Source organism: Lithobates pipiens, unplaced genomic scaffold (genome assembly GCF_037356315.1).
Source record: "Lithobates pipiens isolate NorthernLeopardFrog02 unplaced genomic scaffold, aLitPip1_a1.2 Scaffold_25, whole genome shotgun sequence".
Lineage (NCBI taxonomy): Eukaryota > Metazoa > Chordata > Amphibia > Anura > Ranidae > Lithobates > Lithobates pipiens.
In genome coordinates, this window is record NW_027507787.1 from 184,739,518 (window position 1) to 184,758,086 (window position 18,569).

An 18,569-nucleotide genomic window follows, 5' to 3' on the forward strand; every position below is an offset into this window, starting at 1 on the left:
TAATGTTTATAAGTTTTTTAGTAAAGCACCCCTTTTTTTGAGCCATTAAAGTCCCACTTGATGGGGTAATATTTTTGCTTTATATAACATTAGAAAATGTAAAGATAATGGGGCTTATAATCAGTGCAAGGTTTTTGCTTTATGTTACAAATATAGGGATATTGACTAGTATAACATCGAACTTCTGATTTTGCTAATATCGGTTTATGTCCAATTAGTCACGCTTAAGAACCAGAACTGCAAAGACAGTGATTGACAGAAAGCTTTTAGGCTTGGTATGTTCACACAAAATGAACAGAGGCAGTATGCCCCCCCCCCCCCCCCCCCAACAGCATTTTTTGCATTGTTTAATAATGAAGCCAGTTATTCCTGTAGATGTTAAGGTGTGACAGCTCAACATCCGCATGTCTTTTTTCTTTACACAGGTATCGTACCACATATTACAATGGAGTAAAAAATATTCTGATCCAAATTTGCATTGAAGAAAATATTTACTCCTCTACAGAATACTAATATTCATGAGTGTGAGAGACAGAAGATCAGATTACCAATATCTCCTACCATTCGGATTTTCCAACACTAAGGTACAGTATGTTGGATTGATTTTATTAGTAGAAAAACTTGCATATACATACAGAAAACTTTCTGGTAATTTAGTGACATATTTGAAAAAGCAGTGCAATAGCAAATTGGCAAGATGAGTGTATTATCCCTCACCAACCAGACGCACCAGTCTACATCAGTCAGAACAATGAATGAATATGTTATTGCACTGTGCTGCTTGATCATTTTAAATTAACACAGATGTGTTTACTGTGAAGATTACAGCAACTGTTTATTTTAGTGATCACTAAATCACACAGCAACTAAATCTAATGGTGAATCTCTGAGCAAGCGGAGAGGAGAGGGAAAGATAAAACGGGCTGTATGTGGGAAATTGTGGTGCTGGAGCAACAGACCAGTATTGGGGCAAGTTCCGGAAATCCTGCCACCTGTATTAGGACCAGCATTTATCTTGCCACCCTTTGTTTTTGGATAGCTATCTGCCCATAACTAAGATGAATATTATCAGTTTAAAGTGTACCTGAAGTCAATGATAAGCACCACATGTACTGTATATGATTGCAGACACCTTAAGATGCCTGTAACCCAGGTTAGCTTTCCTACTAATACCTCTGGAGCCCCTAATTACAGCAAGTTGTGGTATGCCAATTCCAACCAGCTTTTTGGGTTGAGAGCTAACTGCACATTACTGGCTGGTGCTTATTGCTAGAGGCTTGTTATTATGGAGACCTTACCTACAGTCACATTTTCAAGCTTCTAAGTACACATGAGCATTGTTTAGGCTACTCTAACTAAATGGGTAAGCACTGGATGTACAGTATATGAGTTCTTGCACTTCTAACGGGCCAGAAAAAAAATACATCCACTGAAATAATCAATGCACCTAACTTACAACACATATACTGAATTGCAACTTGTTTGCAAAAATGGGTTAAGTTAGCCCTAAAAATATTTCTCTTAAAGTTTAACTTCAGCCAAAATGTTTTGTTTTACATTTTGAATTGAGGGAGAAAGTTTACAACCTTTGTCAGGTTTTAATTTTTATCAAAGGTTTTGTTGGATATATTACAGTACAGCCCCCCCCCCCCCCCCAAATTTATCAAAGTGCAAAGGGCATGCATAGCACACCTTATCATTTTCCCAATGTTTGTCTTCACCCCTTCCCTGTTGTCAAATATGGAACCTCTGAACAAGGTTTGAAAAACTCTGTTCAGAAGCATAATTCAGAGACACAATAATTACTGTTGCATTGTGTTCTCTCTGTTTCATGCATGTGAAGGTCAAAGTGGCAAACCTTAATTTTGCTAATGGGGTTAGTTTAAACAAACTCACAAGTAATAAAAAAAAAAAAAAATTTTAATTAAAAAAAATTCTGCTGATTTTTTTTGTCAATATTTTAAAACTTTAACATATACATTTTAAAATAAAAAATAAAAATAAGTGGTGTAAATAGTGGTTTGTTATCTATAGTGATGATATGTTTAATCACAATATTTTAAAAAAAATATATATTTTTGTCCATTGATTGCATAGAAAGAATATTATTTTTGCAAGGCATTATCACCAAAAGAAATCTTTTTTTCCCCAAAAAATCCAATCTCTATATATTATAATGTTATTTTAAGTAAATACTAAATTATTAAACAAACGGGCCTGCAGCAGAAATGTAAAAATAAATCTAGTTCATAAGGGGTATACAGGTGCGAGAACCTAAGTGGTTAAAAGACAAAATAACATAACCAGCTTTTACTGCACTATTTATTTACCTTCAATCCAGAGATTTTTGCTGCAGTGCCTTATTCTGTCACTAGATGTCATCAGTCTGTAGCCAGTGTCCATCACTCCACTTCCTCTCAGTCCAGATTATCCTGTTTCTCCCTTCCTAACCTGTGACTGGTCAGTGAAAGGAGAAGCAGCACAGGGATTAACTAATCTCTCTCACTCTGCTCCCATCCTATTAGCATGCTTTTTGTTAGCACATGAGTTAATTTAAATCCTTATACTGCTTCTTCTCACACGCCAGCCCTACTGTGCTGGGACTGATAGACACTGATACCAGCTGCTTTTTAGTTACTTACGCTTACTTTTTTTTTTAAAAGATACATTTAATGATGTATTAATGATTACAGAGCTGCATTAAAGTGTGTCCAGCTTTAACTTTTAACCACAGACATCCACAAAACTGGTAACAAAGTATTTTTTCTTCTTAAGCATATTGACTAATGTAGTAAAACAGAAATTGTATAAAAATGATGCTGTTTATTTGCTTTTCATTTGTAATTGCTAGCCATATAGAATTTTGTTCTACTGAGCACCATTACTCTGAAGGCATTAATGACAAAGCCTTATAATAGCAGCAATTAATCATATAACAAAATAAAAGTCATAACACCTCATTTATTCATGGCAGGGTGGTAAATTTTCATAAGACAAAGAAAACGATAAAACTTTACTACTTGGGGATTAAACATTAAATATTTGTTGCTTTTTCCATTACTCTGTGCCATGAACTTGCAAAGAAAGCCATAAAATTAAATACCTTGCAATATAAAATACATTAGAGCTCATTCAGATTAAGCCCATCCCCCGTGCAGAGCCAGTGGCACATGCGTGTACATTCTTCTTGGAGATGTGTGTAGGCAACCCATAGAAGTGGATGCACTTGCAGTGGCTGCGTGGACACAATCGTGCAGCAGCGGGTGCAAGGACCCGAATGCATAGTCTCTGTGTTCAGATCCATGCACCTGCTCCTGTTGCACCACGTTTTTAAATCCATGAGAGTGTCATTAAAGACAAGTATGTTTTTGTTTTTGTTTTTGGCTATTCATACTTACCTAGGTAGATGCAGCATCAGACCAATGTTGCATCTGTCCCCCGCCGCCTCTTCACTGAGAACCGAGCCACCGAACACCGCCAATTCCTCGTTTCTCTCACCTTCCCGAGCGGAGAGCTGCTGACTATCAGTCAGTAACTCTCCTGCTCTGCTCCTCCATGCTCATTGGAGCGCTGAGCTGTGGAGGGGCGGGAGCGGCTGTCTCAGTGTCAGAGACTGCCATCAGTCAAGGCAGCTGGTGGATCCAGAATTCAGAAATCGGGATGACGCACTGCCTCGACTGATCCTGGTGACGTCAGTGGAGAGCGGACTTCAGCCTGCCCTCTGCTGAAAACAGGTCATAGGAGTGCAAAACAAGTTGCACTCCTGTAACCCATAGGTGAAGCCCAGCTTAAAAAACTCAGGCTGGACTTCTCCTTTAAGAGCATAAAGCAGCACATTTTGCCTGCAGAATGTGCACACACTTTATATGACCCACAAATGTGTGAACTTCACCTAAACCATGGTGCAGTATGTTGCTGTTATAGAAAAATAAAACAAAATTCAGTTATAAAGACCCATTGGAAGAAAGATAAACAATTATTGAATTGAAAGCATGTAGAGGTAATAATTTTTATGTGATGATCCATAGAGCTATATACATGTTTACAATGTATTTCTGTAGTTGAATGGAAGAAAAGAACAAGGAACCCCCATCAATCTGTCAGTCCTGTCCTTCATATAAAAAATAAGTCTGGCTTGAAGGGTTTGTTCACCTTTTCCAAATAGCTGCCTATGCAGATAAGGGGTATCTGTAGACAAAAGCTAGCTGTGCAGCTCTAACTAAAGTCGAGTAAAGCCTATAGGTATAGGCCATTTACGTGCCTCATGAAGCCTAACCAATATTCCCAGGATGGTGCTAGGATGTCACTAAGTGAGGCTCAGCCATTACTGCTCACCCCCACCTTCACAGGAGTGAACTCTCAAACACTGAGCTCAGAGCTACTGCATCAGGGGAGAATAAGACCCCTTTCACGAGGACGGACCGTCTATACGTTTTTTTTCCATCTGTCAATGGACAACATCGCATTCCTATGTGCAAACGGATGACCATCTGTTACCATGCGTTAACCTCCGCTTCCGTTTTTATCCATTTTTTTTTAACGTACAAGGCTTCGTCTAGATCCATCAAAATGGATATTAACTGATGTTAACAGACAATGTCCGTCAACATCCGATCAGTTAAGATCCATTTTGAAGAAATAAAAAAAATCTGTATGGGAGGAGCAATGCTTTCTGGGTAATTTCCTTAAAGGCACAGAAACAGCTGTAAGCAGATCAAAACGGACACAAAAACAGGTGAAAAAACAGATGTAAATGTGTACATTAACGGATGAAAATGGATATTAACGGAACGGAAGACGGATGAGGCAACGGATAAGAACCGATACGTTTTTAACGTGGCTAAACTGACGGTCCCTGCATGAAAGGGGCCTAAGAGCATGTGAGGAGGATTTAATCAGAAAAAAAGCTCACTCCTGTGATGGCAGAGGTGAGCAATACGGACTAGACTGCCTTAGCGATGCCCTGGGAGTATTCCAGTCAGGCTTCATGAGGCATGTAAATGGCTTACACCTATAGAAAGGGCATTTTTCAACTTTAGTCAGAGCTGCGCTGCTTGTTTTTGCCTGCAAAAGGTGAGCTAACCCTTTATTGTCTCTGCTAATATAAATGTTTCACTGCTGATACTCTCGCCTGTATTGTATGTCCACCAACCATGGTAGGTGTCAATTTTGCATTAAAAAGAACATAGAAATATACATTTTCTATAAAATAGTTAACAGTAAAATCACAATCTTTCCATTCTAGAGCACATGGAGCGAGTCCTAAAGTACTTCAGGTCAGGTACAGAGGCCAAGATGAATGCGGTTTGTGGGCTTATCGTCCTAACCAGCATGATCACATACAAGGCGTATGAATTTAAGTGTCCATGCATACCTGGATTTAACAAACCTTACTCCTTGATGGTCTTGCTTGCTCCACCTTTTATATTCTTCTTTGTTGGTGTTATTGTTAGCAAGTACTGTACTATACTGACTCTGGAATGTTCCAGACCTGAAGGCAACCGAGAGAAGAACAAGAAACTTTTAAGGTACAACTACTGAATTTATTTATTTCTGCAGTTCTTTTTTGAAGCAATCCAAGTAAATGTATGTTTAAAATATGCATAATCTCTGTTGGTGCACAAACTGCAACTCCTTCCACAAAGAAGTATGAAATGGGAGTTATCTGTATTTCCCTACAGTAACCAATCAGGTTTGTATCTGCTCTGAGAGACAGCAGTAACAAAATTAAAAAAATGATCATCTTTGTGGTTTGGGACACTACAGAGAGCTCCCAGCCCATAGTAAGAAAAAAAAAGAAAGAAGGAAGATCATTAATATATCATAACTGATCACATGTGCAGCACCATGGCAGTTGCAGATAAAACCGATGCAGCTTCCTTGGCTGTAAAAGATAGGAGAGTTTAATTCCGCTTTAAAGCGTAACTCTACTTTTGTTGAGATAAAAACATTCCCCTCTGGGTGATCTATGTATGTTGCAGGGATTTTAACAAACTTTGTTGTACATTTCTATCTTTTGTTATTCTGAAGAAATCACTGTTTGTTCCTCTGTGCCCCTATGCCAAGTGAGTTTTTTTTTTCTTTTTAGAAATCTCTTTATTGATTTTTTTTTTTTTTTTTTAAATCAACAGAACTAACACAGATACGGTACACCAGCCCTCAAAAAATCCACTCGCCTGATTGCGAGTGGATTTTGAGGACGGGCGAGCTATAGCTATGGCCTGGGAGAGGGGGAGGGGCACCGCCAGAAGCCTGGGTTGAAGGGGAGTCCTTCTCCCAGTGACCATAGAGGGGAAGAGAGAGAGAGCTGCCCAGGTGATCAGAGCGCAGTGCAGGGGACACAGCATAGCTTTCATTTCAATTGCTGTGCACCCCGCTGATCGCTGTCAGATATAGCCTCACCTCCTGCTCCCAGGACTTTGATAGACAGATCACTTGTCCAATCCTGTTATCGCTGTGTTCTCTGTGCTGCACTCTGATCAGCCGGGCGGCTCTCCAGTTCCTCTCCTCCCCTGCACAGGTAGGCTGCATAGTGGGAACAGACTGCATGGTGGGCACAGGCTGCATTGGTGGGCACAGGCAGCCTGCATTGGTGGGCACAGGCAGCCTGCATTGGTGGGGGCAGATAAAGTTGTTGTTGTTGATATTTATTTTTATAACTTAATTCTGCATAAAACATTTAAGTGTCATTTTATGAGGTAGTTTATGAGAGCATGTTTAGGGGCGGGGTTGGGGGGGGGGGGGGGGGGCAACTGATGGTGAGTAACCCTTGAGGCCTGGCTAGTAGCTCAGGACTTGAAATTTTGAGCCCTGCAGTACACAGTACAAAACACAATACACGTTGATCAAAGTATATATTCATCCTTTGTACCCTCATAGGATTGCATTACTAATTTACTATCAAGTATATGGATTAGTGATCAAAGTAAAAAAAATATTATCTAAAGCATAGGACCTTTCAGTCACCACCATATCCGCCAGCTCATATATATCTTTAACAAATCATATAATCAATAATCCTTATAGTCTATGGCAAAATAATCTATATGATAATATATGTATCAGTATCATATAAAAAATTTATATTAGAGATTAAAAACTAATATTGTTGGCAGATGTCGTGCAAGGCTCCTCCAACCACTTCTTCTTCTTCTTTTTATATTTGTGTGGACAACCTCTGTTCACATAAGTATCTCTATGTACTGTTAAACTGTTATTAACCAGTTGTTTCCAGTATAAAAGGGTGGGCGGGAAAGGTTTCCTCCAATACAGGGCAATAGCTTTTCTAGCATAAAACAAAGTAATATTAGCGAATGTCCGCTCTGCCTCTGCAGGAAGGATATCCTTAATTAAACGCAACAAACATACTGGTATAGAGACCAGCATAGGAGCGTATAAAATGGAATTTAACAAAGCCACCACTTCCAACCAAAAACCTACAAGATATAGACAGGTCCAGAAGATGTGTTAGAAATCTCCCAGAGCCGCACCACACTGCCAACAGTCGGAAGAGCGAGTAGGGAGAGACACTGTAATAAAATGAGAATACAGTCTGGAAGTTGGTTTCTCCAAACAGTCGGACCGAAGTACCGTTTCCAGAATTGTTTAATTATTGGATTGGCTTGTGGGAACTGAGCATTGAAGGAATGGGAAAGCTAATAATATCTAAACAGATAGGAACTGGGTAGATTAAAGTTTAAGGTAAGTAAAGAGAGGGAGGATAACTTCTGATTAATAACAACCTGAGAAACCAACTTAACATTATAATAAGTCCATACAATGGGTTTTCATAATTTATAAAACTGGAGTAAAGTAGAATTCAATCAGAGGGGGGCATTTAGAGAAATTGGCCCAAGGCTCAAGGGCCTCTGAATAAAAGAAACTTAGAGTGGAGGGCCATCCAAAAAAAATGGATTAATAAAATGAATAAAAATAAATAAATAAATAAAAAGATTTTTTTCACTTACCTGAAATGCTGTTGCTAGGCAGTCTTCCTATTCCGCGGCGCTTCCTCCTCTTCGGTGAGCGCCCCCGTTGCCTTCTGGGACATGTGTGCGTCCCAGAAAACAATGGGGCCATTCACAATGCGCTGAGCGACTCGCTCATGCGCAGTAGGAAACGGGCAGTGAAGCCACAAGGCTCCACTGCCTGTTTCCCTTTGTTAGGATGGAGGCGCTGGCAGCCGATCCCATGCACGGATCCGCCTCGGGGCAGCCGACATCGCGGGATCATTGGACAGGTAAGTGCCCTATTAAAAGTTTCTATATAGCTTCTATAGATTCTACTACTGAAGCTTCCAACCAGGTTAGATAGATCTGGACATCTGGCCACCACGCGGCGTCACTAGCTGTGTAGCTAGAAAATACCTATAGAAATCTGGAAAAGCTAGACCAAAAAATCCTAGATATAAGTTGACCACCCTGATGTGTCCCTGACCACCAGGGTGGTCAACTTATATCTAGGATTTTTTGGACCCCATAAAAAAGAGGAAAATAATTGATTAAGCCTTACAAAAAAAGTTATAGGGATCCACTGAGGAGAATGTCTAAAGAAGTATGTAAATTTTGGAACAATTTTCATTTTCAAAAGATTAATGCATCCCAGTAAGGATAATGGTAAAGATTCCCATGCCTTAAACTTCGGCCGCATGTCCCTCAAGACCGGGGTCAAATTCAAAGAGATAAATTCTGAGGCCTGCTGAGATATCTATACTACTAGGTACTTAAATTTCTCTACCCACTGTAATGGAATGTCAGAAGGGGCTGTATTTCAAGCTTCAATATCTATTGGAAATAACAATGACAATGGTTTAGTTAACCTTCAACTCCGTAATGAACAAAAAGGAATTTAATATCTGTAGAGCCCCCTACAAGGAAGGTCCAGAGTCATTTAGGAACAATAGGAGGTCATCCACATAGTGTGAGTGAGTCTAATGGCAGTGGTTTCTTAATTATCAATCAGCTGCTGCAACAGTAGGGCTCTAATGAGGAAAACTGCTGGTTCTGCATCCCGTTAGATTCCTTTTAGGGGTATCTCACCAAAAATGGCATTTTTGTTGCAGGGGATGCCAAAAATCTGACATGTATCTTAGTGTAGACTTCTATGAAAATTAGTGAGCCAATCACACAAGCAGGAAATCATGTTTCTGGTGGGCAGTCTGTGCACATTCCGTGTACAGAACACCACCAGGTAGCCAAATTGCATTTATGTCACACCATACTTGCGCAGCGGTCTTACAAGAGCAATTTGTGTAAACAGTCATGAATAGCTGTAGCCACCAGTGCACTGTGCAGCCTTGGCAGCTGCAGTTATCTGCACACAGCTATCAATCTCAGGAGCAGGTATCAGTAGATTCTTGCTGCTGGGATGCGCAGCATGGATAAATGCCCATGTGAATGCATCCTTATTGTACTGTATGTATCTCTGTTTGCCCCTAGCTACTCACTAAGTCTTAACCACACAAATTAAACAATTAGATGGAGCCCTTCAGACTGCTGTAATTCAGATTGCAGCAAATAACCCAATCATGAGATGAAACTTTGATGAGACATTTCTGTTTTCTGTATTGCAAATATAGCTGTCTTCATACACCAAAGGCATTTCACATCAATGATGCTGACTAGTGTTTGATTAGAAGTATTATCATAAAGAACAAAGCCTGATGCAGAACAGAACATACATATCCATTACAGATACATTTAATACACACATAGAAAAGGCAGTAGCATTGTTGTTGGCATTTATAAGATGAGACTGGTGTACATGCTGTTTAAACAGTTTGCAGTTTGCACAGCAATTTGCAGCTGTGCATACAAACAAAGCTTCAAAGGAAACTCATCTTCTCATCTCATTGGTTAAGATTTATTCATTTATTTATTTATTGGCAAAGATCTTATTATACTCATGTTCACTATGCTATTCTAAGCTTATAAATCAAAATATGAAATATGAAAGACTGAGGGGTACTAAAAGATGAGTGGGTTGAAAGTAGCCATTATCTTTTTATTTATAATATTGTAAATGACATATATATATATATATATATATATATATATATATATATATATATATATATATATACAATAAAGGGTGCCTGCCAATATCATACCTATTCATATTGTTATTTAAACAAATCTGCATTTAAAGTGTTCATACCAACATCAAACTGAACACAATGCCCACCTATGGATAACTTTGGCATTATTTTTCTTTTTTTTCTTTTATTGCTACAGCTTTTGTAAACAAACCCTGCAACATCTCATCTAATTTCTCATCCCTCACTTCTTAATCTAAAGAGTTAAATCCAGACAGTTCACACGTAAAGTGTATGGAAACAAAAAATGTCATATTTTGCAGCTTATTAGTCCTAAAATATTACAGCTGCATTTGTTTTCATTTTTCAGGCCTCTTCTTCTTTTGTATTAATCCCGGTGATCCTACTAGCAGCACACTTCTTGACCTAGGGTGGTAACAGTCACTGGCTGTATTGTATCTATGGAGCAGCAACACTGTCATGCACTCTAGTACAGGAAGTGCATTACGGCTACAAAACACATCCCTCACTCCTCATAACCATAACATAGGTGGATGTGCTCTGTAGTTCACAGGGTTGAACTGGGCAGGGCTAATACCCTTGCTTGAAATAACACTTTATAGTGCACAGGATCTTAAGAGATCAATTGATTCCTGGCAGAATCAGCAGGTATTTTACATGCTCAAACACATGACAACACATTTTCAAAGGCATATTTAACAGACCAAAATACCAAAATAAAGGAAATAAGGGTGAACTAGACAAGAAAAATGATCTAAAAAGAAAAAAGTTGTTACTACTTTTCAGATGACTTCTCCTGCATTTAGAACATCTAAACGCTAGGGTGAATGCTTAAGCAGCCACCTTAGGGTGCTGAGATGGAGTGGGGGGAGCAGTAAAATAGATCTTTGCCTGTGAAGACAACATTCTTGCACCAGCCCTGACTGGACTGGACCACAAGTGAACTGCTCCTGGGACCACCCCTCCCCAGTGGTCCCATGCATGGTACATTGAACCAATACTGGGCACGGTTCAGAACACACACACTACACAAACAATCCAGCCCAAGTCAATGAACTGTCCCCAGAACTGTTTCAAAGTGCTAGTGTGAGTGCACCCTAAGGCCGCGTACACACGGGCGGACTGTTCGCCCAACTTTGTCCGCTGAACAGTGTTTCAGCGGACAGTCCGCTCGTGTGTGGGCTTCAGCGGACTGTTTCAGCGGACAGTCTGACGAACAAAGTTTTTCGGAATTTCCGTAAGACTGTCCGCCCAAACTTGGTTTCAGCGGACAGTCCGCTCGTGTGTAGGCTCGTTCGACAGACTAAGTTTCGCGCATGCTCAGAAAGGATTTACACGGCGAAGGTTGCATTGCAGTGTATAGGACGTCGTTTTTCTAGTCCCGTCGTACGTGCCGTTCACGTCATCGCGCACGCTTTCAGCGGACTGTTCGTTCATCGTGTGTGGTCAAGTCCGTTCATGCAAATTTTGAGCGGACTGTTTGTCGGATTGTCTGACAAACTTAGTTGGGCGAACAGTCCGCCCGTGTGTACGCGGCCTAAGAGAAAATTGTTCCAGTTTGCATACACTTTAGAATGTTTTTATAAAGAATGTTCATACATGGGGAGTAACCAAGATGCATAATGTTTTTACCAACTCAGGCAGGGTTGCCATTGGGTTAGTCAGGAAAACTTAAGATCATAACCTAATCTATTTTCTGTTGCAGGCAAATGTTTACAGCAATGATTTCCAGGGCTTTGGCAGCACCAGTCCTGTGGATTTTAGTTTGCTTACTGGATGGAAAGGCATTAGTGTGTGCATTCAGTGAAACAATGGATCCAGAACAGTTTGGAGGCTTTGCTGACCTTATCGAGTATGACACAGCATTCCTACTGGCCAAAGTACCTTGTAAATCATTTGGGCTGCTTCGCACATCCTCTACCAGGAAGGCAATATCAAGATTCCTTAAATTCTTATCACAGGTAACAATTTAATGCAATAAAGTTGTAAATATTGAGGAGTACTGAGGAGTATTGGGGCAAAGTGATGTTTGGGGCTGAAGAGTTCTTCCAGTTGACTGACAGAATAGATATTACAGTAAATTTAGTATGCATAGTGAGGAAATTCACAATCGAATTGGAGGCTGTGCAACTGTAAGAAAAGTAAATTAGTCGTATGGTCCACCCTCACTAGCTCCACCCCATGGATGGTCTAGGACGAAAATTATTGGGGAATATTTGTGGCATAAAACCCGCCTGATCATGTGGATTATTATTATTATTATACTTGATTTATATAGGTACAACAGTTTGCGTAGCAGTTTACAATGTTAGGATAATCAGTACAGTTACAATACAATTCAATACAGGAGGAATGAGAGGGCCCTGATCATTAGAGCTTACAATCTAGAAAGGAGGGTCAAATAATACAAAAGGTAATAACTGGGGATGAGCTGATGAAGAAAATGAAAGTACAGTTGTTAGATGGATGCAGGATAGGCTTCTCTGAAGAGAAAAGTTCAGGGATCACCTAAAAGTGGATAGAGTTGGAGATAGTTGGACAAATTGGGGTAGGGAATTTCAAAGGATGGGAGAGGCTAATAAGAAGTCCTGCAGGTGAGCATGGGAAGAGGTGATGAGGGAGCTAGAGAGCAGGAGGTCTTGGTAGGAATGAAGAGGATGATTTGGTTGTCATTGGGAGACTAGATTAGTGATGTAGCTGGGGGCCAAGTTGTGGATGGCTTTGTAAGTTATTGTTAGTATTTTGAATTGAATTAGTTGGGTGAGTAGCAGTCAATGGAGAGATTGGCAGAGAGGGGTAGCAGATAGTGAGCGCTTTGTAAGGGGATTGAGGCTGGTAGCAGCATTCATGATGGACTAAGTAACCTATTTAAGTTAAGCCGATGAGGAGGGAGTTGCAGTAATCGAGGTGAGAGGTAACCAGGATTTGAATTAGGAGCTTTGTGGTTTCATTGGTTAGGAGGGGACATATTTTGGAGATGTTGCAGAGGTTGAGGCTGCAAGCTTTGGAAAGTGATTCGATGTGAGGCCAAAAGGAGAGTTCAGAATCCAGTACAACAGCTAGCACCCTGGCATGTGCGCATGGGTTGATGGTTGTGCCATTGCTCTTGACAGAGTAAGTAAGGTTGTGCCATTGCTCTTGACAAACCTAATATGAGCTTGGTTTTGGACAGGTTGAGTCTAAGGCTTGTGTTATGACATCCAGACTGATATGTCTGTTAGTAAAATAGGGATGCATGGGGAGACGATTCGGGTGAACTGAGGGATTATAGTAGACAAAAAGGTGTTAATTCTATTGGCCAGTATTTTGCTAAGATTTTACTAACATTGTTAAACCATAACGTAGGTCTACAACAGGGGTCTCAAACTGGCGGCCCTCCAGCTGTTGAAAAACGACAAGTCCCATCATGCCTCTGCCTGTGGGGGTCATGCTTGTAACTGTCAGCCTTGCAATGCCTCGTGGGACTTGTAGTTTTGCACCAGCTGGAGGGCCACCAGTTTGAGACCCTTGGTCTACAAGTATAAAAGTGCAACTTATTTTTGCCAGGATTTGGGACAGTAGAAATATAGCCAGCAATGAAGACAGAGTAGTGAATCGGTTGTTCTTCCATTAGTGCATTAAACATACTGTACATCCTAGGTGCAGAGCTAATAAGGAAGCTGGCTTATTAGAGTACACAGCTGGACCTTGGGTTTTAGCCAGCTTCAAGGATTTGATTGAGACCAGGACCTATTCCACAGTTACACAGGCATTCAAGAGTGTCGCTGCTTCTGCCAGTATTATGCCGCGTACACACGTAGTGGACTATCCGATGGACTTAGCCTGGCGGACTTCCCGCCAGACTGTCCGTCCGACTTTCCGAACGGGCTACTTGCCCACACATGGCACTTTTTCAGCAGACTACTTTTGAAATTAACGGACTCGCCCACACACGCGGAGGAAAGTCCGCTCATTTTGAATGCGTCTCCAGGTAGGCGGGGCCCGCGAAGGAGACGTCGCTGGCCCCGCCACATGGTATGGACTGAAAGGGGAACACCAATGCTGAAAAAATTGGCGCGGGGGTTCCCCCCAGGTCCACATCAGACCCCTGTCCGAGCACGCTACCCGGCGGCCAGGAAAGGGGGGGACCAGCGAGCGTGCCCCCCACCCCAAAGCACAACCCTGGCCGTTGGTTGTCGGGGTCTGCGGGTGGGGGGCTTATCGGAATCCGGGAGCCCCCTTTAATAATGGGGCCCCTGGATACCGGCCCCCCACCCTATGTGAATGAGTATGGGGTACAATGACCCCCGAAGTCGGAAGAAGGGCGGCAGCGAGGAAGAAAGCCGGGCTCCTCCGCCAGCAAAAGAGCTAGCAGAAGATAGCGGAGGAGTCCGGCGAGAAGACCCCGGAAGACGGAAGACCCCCGGAGCTGTGCAATAAACTATTTATACCCTGTGTTGTGTTTTTTTTGTACTTTTTTTCACAGGTGAATGGGTAGGGGTACATTGTACCCCATACTCATTCACATAGGGTGGGGGGCCGGTATCCAGGGGCCCCCTTATTAAAGGGGGCTCCCAGATTCCAATAAGCCCCCCGCCCACAGACTCCGACAACCAATGGCCAGGGTTGTCGGGAAGAGGCCCTTGTCCTCATCAACATGGGGACAAGGTGCTTTGGGGTGGGGGGGCCGCGCGGCCCCCCTTCCCCAAGGCACCCCCCATGTTGAGGGCACGCGGCCTGGTACGGCTCAGAAAGGGGGGCGCTCGCTCGCCAAGGATGTCTCCTTCGCGGGCCCCGCCTACCTGGAGACCCGCTCGAAATGAGCGGACTTTTCTCCGGGCGGGAAAAGTCTGTTCATTTCACAAAGTACGGCGGACTGGCATACGCACGGCCGGATTGTCTGCCCAAATGCGAGACCAGCGGGAAGATTGGAGTGCAAAACTACTTTCTAAGTCCACCGTACTTTCAGGTCAAAAAAGTATGCCGGAGGCTACACACGGGGGGATTGTCCGGCGGACTTGAGTTTGCCGGACTTTTCCACCCGATTGTTTGATCGTGTGTACGCGGCATTAGAGGAAGTTGCAGATCTTGGAACATATGCTCAGTTTCCAAAGACTGGAAAGTATGGTGTTTGGTTTATAGGCCCTTTAGATTGGATTAGAGTCAGCTGAATCCCTGGCCTTTATTACTCTAGTTTTACAATGATTAATAGTATTGCTCATAGGATATGCCAAAAAAGTGTCATGTAGTTTCTGCAAGTTAAGTTGCATAAACTTTTGTTACACACTATAAATCTAACAGACCTTTGGCATGCTACAATGCCCTGCCCACAAAAACATGAAAGGTAAATTATGGTAAATTATGGTTTTGGTTGTAGTCTTCTGTTATAGCAAAATTGAGCACTATGTATTACTGTATCAGCACTATAAAAAAAATAAAATGATATATATTTATTTTTTCATTTTTTTTTGTTTTGGTTGGAATAGGACAGGGTTTGATCACCAGTTGGTGCAACTGTATCTCTAATGTTGATCTCAAGCATCCTTTGTCACAGCTCTGATTGGCTACATTTGGCTCTTCAGCCTCTACTGATTATGCTTAGTCTCTTCAGCCTGTTTCGCATCATCACAATACTACCGTATATACTCGAGTATAAGCCGAGATTTTCAGCCTCTTTTTTGAGGCTGAAAGTGCCCCCCTCGGCTTATACTCGAGTCATCGCTGTCTGCCCGCTCGATCAGCGTGTCGAGCAGACAGACAGCGGCCATTCTATTCAAAAGCCGCGCCTCCGGCTCCGCCTTCGCCTGTGATAGGCGGAACACTGAATTTCCCAGCAGCCTGTGTTCCGCCTATCACGGACATCGTATCATCCTCGTACTACGGACGAGGATGATACGACGTCAGTGATAGGCGGAACACAGGCTGCTGGGAAATTCAGTGTTCCGCCTATCACAGGCGAAGGAGGAGGCGCGGCTTTTGAATTTTACAATGGCCGCCGAAGAGGGCACGGGACGGAGGCAAGGCAAGGCAAGGCAAGGCACGGCACGGCACGGGACGGGACGGGACGGAGGCAAGGCAAGGCACGACACGACGGCAAGGCACGGCACGGCACGGGACGGCACGGGACGGAACGGAACGGAGGCAAGGAGGCAAGGCACGGGACGGAACGGAGGCAAGGAGGCAAGGCACGGGACGGAGGCTCGGGACAAAGGTAGGCTGGACACACACACACACACACACACACACACACACACACACACACACACACACACACACACACACACACATGGATACACACACACACAGGGATGGGTGGATGGATGGAGACACACACAGGGATGGGTGGATGGATGGAGACACACACAGGGATGGATGGATGGATGGAGACACACACACACAGGGATGGATGGATGGATGGATGGAGACACACACACACAGGGATGGATGGATGGATGGACACACACACACACAGGGATGGATGGACGGACACACAGGGATGGACGGACACACAGGGATGGACGGACACACAGGGATGGACGGACACACAGGGATGGACGGACACACACACAGGGATGGACAGGCATGTCTCACCCTCGGCTTATACACGAGTCAATAAGTTTGCCAGTTTTTTTGGGGGTAAATTGGGGGCCTCGGCTTATATTCGGGTCGGCCTATACTCGAGTATATACGGTAATCAAAATTAAAGTTGCAGTCTACAAGCCAACAGCAGCTCATGCTCTAATAAGTGAGGAATTTAGGCTTCATGCACACTATAAGATAAAAAAAATGCCAGAAAAACGCTGGATGAAAAATGTTGATAATAGCATTTCTGTGCCAGCTTCTAGTAGCATTTAGAAACATTTAGAAGCTTTTAGGGTCAGTTAGGAGCATTATTTATTGGAATTTTTGCAGTACATGAAGAAAAAAAAGAAAAAAGCTAAAAAAAAGCAGCTAGGAACATTCAGCATAATTTTTCTGCTAGAAAAACGCTCCAAGAAACATTTTTTTTCTGCTCCTAGAAGCTGAAGCTCAAAAAATGCTAATAGCCTAAAGGTTAAAAAAAACATTAGTGTGCATGGAGCCTTAAAGACATTATTGCAGATTTAAAAAATAAAACAAAACAGACCCTGCAATAGTCATTTGTACTTACCTCTCCCACCACCATTTCCTCAAATCTTCAATCTCTTGCAGCACAAAGTCGGTTGCCTGTTCCACCACTGTATAAGGTGACCATAGAGGAAAGACCTCATTATTTCACTGCCGCAACCTTCATTGTCCAGTTACAGGTTGCAGTGGGTCTTGGATCAGGCTTAACTGCAATGCGCTCTACAGAGAGACTTAGGCCCGAGCTGTTGTCTAGTACTGATACTGGTGTCAAAAGAAAAAAAACTACAAATCCTTTGATAGGTAAAACAGCTCACAAATATATATTTAAATTGTTGAATGGGCATTTTCCTGGAGTTCAGCTTTTTAGTACATGTAATGTAGATAACAACAGTCTGTTAGTGGGCATTGATAAATCTTGTTCACTAAGTTTATATTTCTTTTCTTCCTAAGGGGATTGGCTATATCACAATACTGGTTTTTATCGTACTTGCCGCTGTTGCACGCTTTGTGGGCCCAATGTTAAACCCAGCTGTGTCTCTGCAACTTCGCTATTGGTCCAGGTACACAGACATGGAGGAGAAATACTTTGAGGAGATGTGTATAGAACACAACCACAAGATTGCAGAGAGAAACGTAAAGGGTTACTTTGAAAAGGGGAATGACAGAGAAGAGAGATGCAACACTTACACAGAATTGGCTGAAGCTCCAGTAGAGACACTAATTTATGTGGATAAGTGGTACCACAGTCGCCCATCCATTCTTGGGGCAGAACCTCCAGATCATAATTATGCATAAAATCTAAAGTCATTAACCACTTTCAGACCGGACCATTTTGCTGGTAAATGACCAGAGGTCTTTTTACACTTTGGCACTGCGCTGCTTTAACTGGTAATTGCGCGGTCATGCAATGTTGTACCCAAACAAAATTTGCGTCCTTTTCTTCCCACAAATAGAGCTTTCTTTTGATGGTATTTGATTGCCTCTGCGATTTTTATTTTTTGCGATATAAACGTAAAAAGACCGCAAATTTTGAAAAAAAATGATATTTTCTACTTTTTGTTATTAGAAAAATCCAATAAACTTAATTTTAGTCATACATTTAGGCCAAAATGTATTCAGCCACATGTCTTTGGTAAAAAAAAGTCAATAATTGTATATTTATTGGTTTGCGCAAAAGTTGTCACATCTACAAACTAAGGTACGTTTTCTGGAATTTACGCAGCTTTTAGTTTACGACTGCCTATCTCATTTCTTGAGGTGCTAAAATGGCAGGGCAGTACAAAACCCCCCCAAATGACCCCATTTTGGAAAGTAGACACCCCAAGCTATTTACTGAGAGGCATGTTGAGTCCATGGAATATTTTATATTTTGCCACAAGTTGCGGGAATTTTACAAACCTTTTTTTTTTTGCACCAAGTTGTCACTAAA

At 42.1% G+C, this 18,569-nt stretch overlaps 1 protein-coding gene across 2 annotated transcripts; it reads left to right on the forward strand.

Annotated features, from left to right (window-relative positions):
• Positions 1 to 385: 385 nt before the first annotated feature.
• Positions 386 to 18,089, forward strand: LOC143930720 (calcium homeostasis modulator protein 3-like). 2 transcript variants are annotated; one of them, XM_077455271.1, is made up of 6 exons: positions 394 to 425; positions 506 to 584; positions 2,694 to 2,749; positions 5,246 to 5,528; positions 11,760 to 12,015; positions 17,591 to 18,089. In XM_077455271.1, exons 4-6 carry the CDS (start codon positions 5,251 to 5,253, stop codon positions 17,933 to 17,935), a joined length of 879 nt encoding a protein of 292 aa, XP_077311397.1. In that variant the 5' UTR covers positions 394 to 425; positions 506 to 584; positions 2,694 to 2,749; positions 5,246 to 5,250; the 3' UTR covers positions 17,936 to 18,089. The 2 variants fall into 2 exon arrangements, with proteins under 2 accessions (XP_077311396.1, XP_077311397.1); XM_077455270.1 differs by lacking the exon at positions 2,694 to 2,749 and having other exon boundaries at positions 386 to 425.
• The last annotated feature ends 480 nt before the right edge of the window (positions 18,090 to 18,569 follow it).

What these genes read in the sequence shown, in the direction of transcription:
- LOC143930720 (XM_077455270.1), top strand. Translation starts at nt 5,251, where the DNA reads ATGGAGCGAGTCCTAAAGTACTTCAGGTCAGGTACAGAGGCCAAGATG. An exon ending in AAGAACAAGAAACTTTTAAG is followed by an intron (nt 5,529 to 11,759) that starts GTACAACTACTG and finishes TTTCTGTTGCAG; the next exon opens with GCAAATGTTTACAGCAATGA. An exon ending in TCCTTAAATTCTTATCACAG is followed by an intron (nt 12,016 to 17,590) that starts GTAACAATTTAA and finishes TTTCTTCCTAAG; the next exon opens with GGGATTGGCTATATCACAAT.